This window comes from Enhydra lutris, unplaced genomic scaffold, assembly GCF_002288905.1.
Source record: "Enhydra lutris kenyoni isolate GAN:26980312 unplaced genomic scaffold, ASM228890v2 scaffoldscaffold75, whole genome shotgun sequence".
NCBI lineage: Eukaryota > Metazoa > Chordata > Mammalia > Carnivora > Mustelidae > Enhydra > Enhydra lutris.
Genome location: NW_019154159.1, coordinates 5,557,793 through 5,567,585, shown reverse-complemented (window position 1 = coordinate 5,567,585; position 9,793 = coordinate 5,557,793). Strand labels below are relative to the sequence as shown.

Genomic DNA, 9,793 nt, shown 5'->3' with positions numbered 1-9,793 from the left:
TGGGGAAGGCCAGGAAATCTACCTTCCGTTCATGGTCACTACCCATGGGTCTGATGGTGCTGGTGGCCACCACTGTGTCCACAAGAGCTCACAGCCCTGCTTCTGGAGCACAGACATCAGGGTAATGCCAGTCAGGTCCGAGAACAGCTTGTCACCGTTGAGGATACAGAACTGAAAAAATAGAGCAGGTCACCTGTTCCCCTGGGACAGGGCGGGGTTGCCAATGACTATTACTTCTTACTTTGCCCTTAACACTTCTGCTGACTGGGACCCTGGACTATCCCAAAACCCAAAGGCAGACTCAACTTGTTCTCCAAATGCAAACCCCCAGATTCCACATGGACACTGCTGACAGATGTCGGGAGACGTGGGAGTGCTCCACCGGAGCTGGGGGACACTATAGGGTCTCATCTTCTCTTTACTGGCTGGTCACTACTGGCCCCAAGCCCGTTTGGGGAGGCTTAGGCCATACAGGCCTATGGCCTCCGTCATGCCGCAGCCCGGGGAAAAGACCTGCAGAGAAAACCCCAGTTGGGAAAAAGAGGGTCTGGATCTCACGCGGGATCGACCTAGACCTCCCAGGTGCAACCCCCACCCCAACCCCGCCCACCGATTTTGAGATTCTATAAAGGCTTAGGCTATCCTCTCCAGTTTTCAAGCTTCGTGGTACAATAAGTAAATTTTAAAGCTACAAAACACAGTATCAAGATAGTGCTACATTTTAAATGTTTCCATTTCGCAAATTGCTTCCAAGCCTCCCGCACGCTCGCACGCACGCGCACAAAGGAGCGGAGAAGCGAGGACACAGTGTGCGCTTCTCCAGTTCGCTCAAGGAACGGCGCGCCCGGGCCCCGCGGCTGAGGACCCCAGCCCGGCGTGTGCGGATCCGCCCGGCCCACTCCCAGGCCCCGCGCGGGGAGCCGCAGCCCCGGCGCGCTCAGGCCCCACGTGCCGTCTCGGGGTGCGGACCCGGGGCCGGAGCCGCCGACGCGGGGAGGCCGGGAGGCTGTGGGGCCGGAGGCGGTGGGGCGGGAGGCGTGGGGCGAGCGGATGATGCAACCGCCCCCCGGTTCCTCCCGCGCCCCTCGATTGGCCAGCGCCTGGCGGCCGCGCCTCCGATTCGCTGGAGCGGCGGGGGCGGGGCCGAATGGCTCGGGTGCCGCGTGGCGGGCGCGGCTCCGCGGCTCCCAGGCGTTCCGCGCGGTCGGTGGGTGAGTGGGCGCCCAGCAGGGGTCGGGCGCGGGCGCGCGCGGGGCAGGGGGAGGCGCGCCTGCGCGCCCCAGCTAGGGCCTGGGGTGGGCGTGGGGCCCGGACGTGGAGGGCGTCGGGGCTCCGAGCCGTCGCCCCCCGCGGCTCTCCGGCTCTGGAGGCCGGCCCGCCGCTCGCCGTGTCCTCTGTCCGGGGCCGTCGGGAGTGTCCCGGCGGGGGGACGGGAGCCGCCGCCGTCGCAGCCGGCGCGCGGCCTCGTGCAAACTTGGGCCGGCTGCGTTGGCGGTGGGAGCTGGGGGCGGGGGGGATGGGCGCGGGCCAGCGGCCGAGGGGCCGGGCGTGGCACCGCCCGCCCAACTTCTTGCTCTGGGTCCTGCCCCATCTCGTCCCGTAGTTGCCCCTGCAGGGCCGGTGCCCGCCAGGAGGGCTGTGGGCGGCGCCTCCGACAACATGAGCGTGGGCTTCATCGGAGCTGGCCAGCTGGCTTTTGCCTTGGCCAGGGGCTTCACAGCAGCAGGTAGGCCCTGCAGCCGGGACGCCGTGGGCTGGGGAGCGGTGGGCCATTACCCTTCCACCGGCTTGGGGGTGAAAGGACGGGTCTGGAAAACTTGCTTTGAGTTCTGGGGGAGATGGCAGCCTTGGGGTGGTTGGGGGTGGGGCAGGAGTTGCTGTCTTACTCTGGGAGTGGGATTTCCACTTTCCTTCCTGTGAACGTGAAGAGGGGAGGACAGGATAGACCTTGAGGAAGGATCTCTGTTACCCGCAGGCATCCTGGCTGCCCACAAGATCATGGCCAGCTCACCAGACATGGACCTGGCCACGGTTTCTGCCCTCAGGGTAGGTGCAGGGTGGACAGGGAGGGGGAGGTGGTCCCTGAAGGGGCTAAGTCACTGTGTCTGGGGAGAGCACGTGATAGCCTTGACCCTGAGGGCCCCAGGTGTAAAGGTCCTAGTGAGAGACACTATGGGACCACCACCCCCCTTCCCAGGAGAGGAGGGCCCTGGGCCGTAGCACCCCACAGACCTGCCTGCTGGCCTGCTGGTAGCTGCCCTTGCTCAGCTCCTGGGACCTGGGGACAGGCACATGTGCAGCTGTTGGGGAGGGTGTGCTGGATTGGAATGGGGTTCCCCAAACGGAGCCTCCACAGGGACAGTGGGAGCCCAGCAGATGGGACCACAGAGTTGGGGCCAGGTCGGACCCATCTGGGGACTGAATACAGGTTTGGTTTGCCACAGCTGAGTTAGGGCTCCAGACCTCAAGCTGGGAGCCTGCGCACCCATAATGCCACTCACCCCTGGAGGCCTGCCGCCCATGATGGGGTGCATCAGGGCTGTGGCATGGGTACTCATCCGTTTTCTGTTTCCAAAAGGGTCATATACCAGTGCAGAGAGCTTGGGCTTCAGGGTGGGAAGGGTGACTGGGGGCTGTCAGAGCTCCGTGCCCTGAGCCCCTACCCAGACTGTCCCTGTTCTCAGCAACCTCTGTCCTCTTCTATGCCCGGGGCTCTCAGCTTGGGGAGGATACGAGGGGGCCCAGCCAGCCACGTTGGCAGGCTGAGCCCCCGTTGGCGCTCCCTGCAGAAGATGGGAGTGAACCTGACTCCCCACAACAAGGAGACTGTGCGGCACAGTGACGTGCTCTTCCTGGCCGTCAAGCCGCACATCATCCCCTTTATCCTGGACGAGATTGGTGCTGACATGGAGGGTCGGCACATCGTGGTGTCCTGCGCCGCTGGGGTCACCATCAGCTCCATCGAGAAGGTGAGCATTGTGGGTGCAGGCCGGTGGGGTCTGAGAAGGGGGTAGAAGCATGCTCCGCGCTGTGGTTGGGAGCTCTGGCTGAGAAATGGCCGGTTGGCCTTGTCCTCAGTGAGAAGCCGGGAAGTGCTTGGTTGGGCGAGTGCGTTCCCTGAGGCCAAGCACACCCTGCTGGGCAAGGGGCCACTCAGATACATAGCCACTCTCCCTTCCAGAAACTGATGGCATTCCAGCCGGCCCCCAAAGTTATCCGCTGCATGACCAATACCCCGGTTGTGGTGCGGGAGGGGGCCACTGTGTACGCCACGGGCACCCACGCCCAGGTGGAGGATGGCCGGCTCCTGGAACAGCTGATGGGTAGCGTGGGCTTCTGCACGGAGGTGGAGGAGGACCTGATCGATGCCGTCACCGGGCTCAGCGGCAGCGGCCCAGCCTACGTGAGGACTGGGGCTGGGCGGCCACGGGTGGTGGCGGACGGTTCCCAGGACCTGGGGCACATCCTCCTTCCTCCTCCCTGCCCTGGCTGCTGTGGGCGGAGCTGCCAGACAACACCAACACCTGGAGGAGGAGGAGGAGGAGGAGGAGGAAGGGCCTGGGGCAATGGCTTAGGTGCCTTCTCCCTGCAGGCATTCACAGCCCTGGAGGCCCTGGCAGATGGGGGTGTGAAAATGGGGCTGCCCAGGCGCCTGGCAGTCCGCCTCGGAGCCCAGGCTCTGCTGGTCAGTGCTTTTCCCGATGCTTTGCTGAGGGCTGCTCCTTGCCGGGCCTGACGCTGTTGTGGTGGGCGGACAGGGGAGAATCAGCGGGTGCTGGGGACAGTGGCCTGAAGGCAGGAGAGGTGCCCTGCAGCGGTCAGCGGCTCTCTCCGGTGCAGGGGGCCTCCAAGATGCTGCTGGACTCGGAACAGCACCCAGGCCAGCTGAGGGACAACGTCTGCTCTCCCGGTGGGGCCACCATCCACGCCTTGCACGTTCTAGAGAGCGGGGGCTTCCGCTCCCTCCTCATCGACGCTGTGGAGGCCTCCTGCGTCCGCACACGGTGGGTCCCCGAGCTGCCTCCTCCTGGCTGTGCGTCCCGGCTGCCAGAGCCCGCACGCGTTCTGCTCAGCCTTTCCCCGAGCACACATTTACTGAGGCCCGGCAGCAGCGCCCAAGGGTCATGGCTGGTAGTACCCAGGCACCCGTTGTCCTGTGGAGACGCGCTGCCCTCCGGGACTGTGCAGTGCTCCCTGCGGGGGGTCACCACTTGAGCCTGCAGACCAGGGTGACCCTCCAGGCTGGGGAGGCAGGCCAGTGGGAACTGGAGGGATCTCCTGGGGCCCAGGTCACACCCTTCTCCCACCCACCCCCTTCTGGGGAGACTTGGCAGGTCAGCCGGAAGGGCACTCCACTGTGCATTTGCATCAGCGGGGTGACACCAGTGGGGTGACGGCAGAAAGGAAATCAAAGAGGAGGGACAGCAGGATGCGGGGACTTGGCTTGGAGCTCAGGTCTGCAGGATGAACAGGCATGTCTCTCACATCCCTGCCCGCCCCCCAGTGAAGCCCAGAATGTCTCTGAGTGCCACGACCTGACGGCGAGGCTGGGAGGCAGTGCTACCCTCTGGCCCCAACCTTCAGGGGATACGGACAAGGCACATGGCCCCTGCTTGGGGCAAGGATGGGTTCAGGGGCTGAGGGGCTGCTAGTAGGTTTGGTGACCCTGAGCTGATCTGAGTCAGTAGGAGGCAGGCAGCTGGCCATCTGGGGGCAGGGGCCTGGCCTAGGGAGCTGAGATGGGAGACAGCACGGCAGCACCCAGGCCGTCGGGGGCTTCCTCTTCCCTGGTGAACAGTTGGGCGCAGGACGGAGGCATGGCCTGGAGCTAACCCTCCTCGCTGCCTCCCCAGGGAGCTGCAGTCCGTGGCCGACCAGGAGAAGGTCTCGCCAGCATCCATCAAAAAGACCGTCATGGACAAGGTGAAGCTGGAGTCCTGTGTGGGGCACTCCCAGAGCTCTTCTGGCCACTCCACGCCGTTCCCCCAAAGCCTGGCCCCAGCGGGCAAGGAGAGCTGAGGTGGCCAGCACGCTCTCCAGGCTGCTCTCCGCCTCCTCCTCCCTGCTGGGCTTGGCACCCCTGTGCTGGCTGTCTTTAGCCCCAGGCCACACAGGGTGTCCCCACAGCAGCCCACTGCCTGCCACTCGGGTCAGTTCAGGTCAGTTGTAACCAGGGAGGGGCTGTGTCGCTTCCCAGCGGGAAGTTGTGTGGTCACTAAGTGCTTCCTGGCCCGGAACAGATGGATTCTCCGACCTCAGTGTTCCCCTTCCCGACCCCCTCAGGGTCGGGACCTCTTCTGGAGTTCAGGAGGCCTGGGGGCCTAAACTCCCCATGGTCAGCCGACTTGGGGCTTGACCCCTTCCTGAGTACAAAGGTCAAGGTTCCCCCCCTGCACCCCCACTCCCACCGAGGCCCAGCTGAGGAGGGAACCCCGTCCCACCCCTGTCCCTTCTCCAGTCTCTACTTGGGGCGATGCCTCCTCATTGTGAGAAGGACCAGAGGGTCTCAAGTGTCCCGAGTCCAGCAGCCAGGACCACAGCTGCAAGTCCCCTGAATCGCCGTTCGGCGTTTGAGAACAGGGCTCCTTGGATAGTCCCAGATTCTGAGATCTGTGTGTCCCGTTCCCCGCCGAGCTTACAGAGTCTGTCCCTTCTCAACCTTTTGGGTGAAATACATTGGTTTCCAACCTGGTGCCTTGTTTCTAACTTCATCCCCACATGTGGAGGAAGGGCCCCAGCGTCCCTAGAGGGACCTTGTCGAGTGTCCTCTTAGTCGCCGCCTGCTACACGCGTCGCACCGGTCCTGGAGCCCTGTTTGGCAAGGCGTTCTGGTTGCAGGGGACAACCAGGTTGTCTCGGGTTCCAGCGAGGGAAGGTAGAGGGAGTTCCTGGGGAAGAGTGTGGTGCTTTGCGCCTCAGCCCTAGAGGCGAGATCAGATGCTGGCCCCGGTGGCCCGGCTCGGCGTGCCCCACTGCAGGGGGGCAGCAGCCTCTGCGCCCCCAGCACCTCCAAGCTTACGGGGGCACACATCTCTTCACCTCACCCAGGAAGGGGCGGGTGAAGAAGGAGCCCCCAGGGATGTATATCAGGGCTCTCCAGAGACTCGGACCAGTAGATGTGCACGTGTCTGGGCCTGGGGCGTCTGCGTCCCCCTCCTGTGTGGGGGCAGAGGTGGGCATGAGGCAGCCAGAATCACCTCTTCTCTGACAGCACCTCGGCACCCTCTCCCCGGGGAAAAATGTTCCCAGAAGAGGACAGGCTACAGGCCTGACCAGGACCCAGGCTGGCCCCTGGCCACTCCCTTCAAGTCATGGCTAGTCTCATCACTCGCTGGCGATGCACGAGGGGGCACGCGGTTCCCATACATGCTCTGGCTCTAGGAGAGTGAGCAGGTGGGTCTGAAGTGTGGAAGAGGCACGTGGTGGCATCAGAGGAAGCTCGGGTCCAGAAAAGCTGTGCGTGGAGGCTTTACTCCGGCCCACAAAGAATGTCCTGGGTCTCGGCAGAGGGGATGTGAGCTCTCAGGCTCACGTGGTTTTGGATCAAGCCAGAGTCCCGCCAGTGGGGAAATGGGGAAGCCCATTGGAGCTGGCAGAAGGGGAGTGAGCCAGGCAAGAAGGCTGCAGAGGTGAACAAGGCCTGCGGGTCTCACGGGGACAGATACCCAGACACTGTAACCATGAGCACAGCCCCATGGGGAGCAGGGACCTGTCGCACATGGGTCCAGGGCAGGCCGAGGACAGAGATGGGCTTCAAGGGCCAGGGGCCCCCAGATGCCAGCTGGGAGGCATTGCAATGTTACCATCTAGAGAAGCCATCACGGGGTCCCACTGGCAAGGGTCAGTTTGGTATGCCTTCCTGGCTCCTGTCACTGCCGGCTCTGACCCCTGCCATGCCCTGGATGTCCCCAAATGGGGCAGTGGCTGGAATGAACTTACTGCCTGTTGCCCAGTGGGCTGGGTGAATCCAGTGGAAGAACCAGCTCCGTCTGCTTGACCCATCTGCTTCTGCCTCAGTTTCCTAATTGGAAATTAGTTAATAGCCTAACTTTGCCCTAGGCTCTTGCCTGCCTGGATGGGATCTTTGCCCTGCTTCTCCTTGCCAGTCCTTTCCTGTAGCAGGCTGACCCCTGTCCTGTGGCCCCCAAGTGAGCTGGACTCAGGCTCCAGAACAAACAAGTCGGCAGCCCTTGACCAGACAGAGAAGGAAGAAGTACATCCTGGGAGGGCCCTCACGTGGGCCCATCTCCCTGCCTGGACCCCCGTGGAAGAAGGGCTAGTCAGTCCTTGTGTCCTGAGCCTCTTTGCAATGTCAGGTTGGGGCCTGCTGAACTCCAGGAGAACCCAGTGGGGTCCCCAGATCTGCCTGTGGAGGGTGCGAGCAGAAGGGGGACATTTGGGAGGGGTCAGCAGGAGGGCATGTGCAGGCTGCAGCGGGAAGCCCGGGGAAGGCCAGGCTGGACCAGAGAGCTGGGTCTCAGCGTCTGCCCACCGAGGCAGCCCCAGAAGCCAGTCATGGTGATGCTTGTGGACCGGCAGGGATGCTGGAGCCTGTGGACCTGTCACTTTCTGGTGTCACTCCCCAGTGTGGCTGCAGTGTTATTCCCAGAGACGGATGTCTTGAGCCTTGGGTGGGGGCCAGCCAGACTTGGGGCAGGTGAGACCAACCACGGACTCTCCAGAGCTCTCTAGCTGGACCCAGAGACGGATCCTGAAGGCTAGGCTCTCTGGGTGTTTGGACAGGGCACAACCTCATCCCTGATGACCTCCCGCAGACGTGCAAACACCGCTGTCAGTGACTCTGCAGCGGATTGGGACCTTGTTTGCAAATTCTCCACACCTCTGCAGAAGAGTGGGGTGAGAGGGCAGCAAAGGAGCCTGGACGGTCTGGAACATTCCTCTCCCCACAGGTCCCAGAGATGAGAAGGTGGGCAGCCTAGACCCCCATCGCATGTCCAGAGGGCTGACCTTAGGGCCCAGGGCCAACTGTAAGCGGGAAGTGGGTCTCACATCTGCACTCTCACTGGCCTCCAAGTGAGCTGGGCCCCAGTGCACTTCCCATAGACCTCTCTGGTGGCCCTGGGTAGGCACAACCTTCCCGCCTGCCCATCCCCTCTTCCAAGTGGCTGGGTGTGTTCCCAGTGGGGAGAAGGAGACACCTTGCCGAGAGTAGAAGCCTCCTTGCAGAGAAGGAGCAGGCAGCAGCACGATGGGTAAGTCAGCCTCTCAGTCACCTGCCACGTATAAACCTGCAGCCAGGCCCCATCGTGTGAGGACTGAGGAGTCGGGGGTGTGGGGGCATGAGAAGACTAGCCAGCGAGCCTCCAACAAAGCGGTCGGTCCCCAGACCCAGGGTCAATCACCTGTGTTTCCTGATGGGGTCATGGTTCCAGCCTGAGCCGCGTTGCACCAAGCCAACCCCCATGACCTGCCTGGAGTGGCTCTCAAGGCCCAGCAGTAAGTCAGGCCCTACATCCCTACCAGGTGTGACCAGGAGAACGGAGCTGGTGGTGGCGGAGAGGAGGCTGGAGGAGCTGGAGCCCACAGGAGTGCATTTTTGTCCTCAGGGGCAAGCCTTGTTGTTCTGTGTATTTAGTTGACTTTAAAAGTCATGCCCCTGGGGCACCTAGCTGGCTTAGTCGCTGGAGCAAGCAATCTTGGGGTTGTGAGTTCAAGCCCCACCTTGGGTGTTTAAATCACTTACAAATAAAATCTTTAACTTTTTAAAAAGATTTTATTTATTTGAGAGAGACAGAGTGAGCGAGCAAGAGAGAGAGACCACAAGCAGAAGGGAGCGGCAGGCAGAGGGAGAAGTAGACCCCACACTGAGCAGGGAGCCTGATGTGGGGCTTGATCCGAGGACCCCAGGATCGTGACGTGAGCCGAAGGCAGATGCTTCACCGATGGAGCCACCCAGGCGTTCCTACAAATAAAATCTTAAAAAAAAAAACAAAACCCGAGTCATGCCCCAGATATATTAAGGCCCTGGAGTACAGTGTGGTGCCCTGCCCTTAAAGACCACCTCCAGGTAGACCACCACACACAACCCTACAAAGCAGGCGGGGTACAAGGCACAGTGGGATTCAGAGAGGAGATCCTGGAGGCAGGCAGGGGGTCCCGTCCCTGGCTTCCGGGTCCTCTGCCGATGGCCTTCGTCAGTCGGTGGCACTGAATTCCCGCAGAGGGGGGGGGGGGGGGGGGGGCCCTGCCTCCTGTCCCTCACCGCCCCTCAGCCAGCTCACCTGAGTCCCACCGACCTGCCTCGCAGGGTGAGTCGCTCTTCCTGGCTCTATACCTGTTCCAGGACTTGGAAATGGGATCCCTCCGGTGTCCCTTCTTCCCCTGGTTGCCTCTTTCTCCGGGAATTCTGAGCAGCATCGAGAAGTCCTCAGAGCAGGGGCAGGAGCGGACTGGGCCCAAGGGCACGGGGTCCCAGACAGGTGCGGTGGGTGCAACTCTCTGACCAATGTTTTCGGGGCAGTCCTGCGAGCTGCGACAGGGCTCGTCGCTAACGTGAGGTCTGGGGGCGGTGGGTGGGGACACCCCGCAGCCCTCGCAGGGGGCCGCGGCCAGACCTCACTGTGAACCCTGGACAAGGCTGTCGGGTCGTCTGTGAACCGGCCCCGGCTGCCCGGCAGGGCCGAGGCAGGTCCGGGAATGCGCGGGTGGCGGGGGACGCGCGCTGTGCCCGCCGAGCAGCCTCGGAAGCGCCTCGGGGACCGTGTCCGCGACGCACGGGGACCTCAGGGCCGCAGCGGTCCCGCGGGTCAGGAGAGCGGGACACGGGCCCCCC

General features: G+C 63.0%; 1 protein-coding gene across 1 annotated transcript; it reads left to right on the top strand.

Annotated features, from left to right (window-relative positions):
* Positions 1-1,162: 1,162 nt before the first annotated feature.
* Positions 1,163-5,204, top strand: LOC111160377 (pyrroline-5-carboxylate reductase 1). Its single transcript, XM_022523456.1, has 8 exons — positions 1,163-1,207; positions 1,604-1,726; positions 1,976-2,046; positions 2,790-2,969; positions 3,182-3,403; positions 3,593-3,685; positions 3,841-4,004; positions 4,854-5,204. Exons 2-8 carry the CDS (start codon positions 1,660-1,662, stop codon positions 5,017-5,019), a joined length of 963 nt encoding a protein of 320 aa, XP_022379164.1. The 5' UTR covers positions 1,163-1,207; positions 1,604-1,659; the 3' UTR covers positions 5,020-5,204.
* Positions 5,205-9,793: the final 4,589 nt, after the last annotated feature.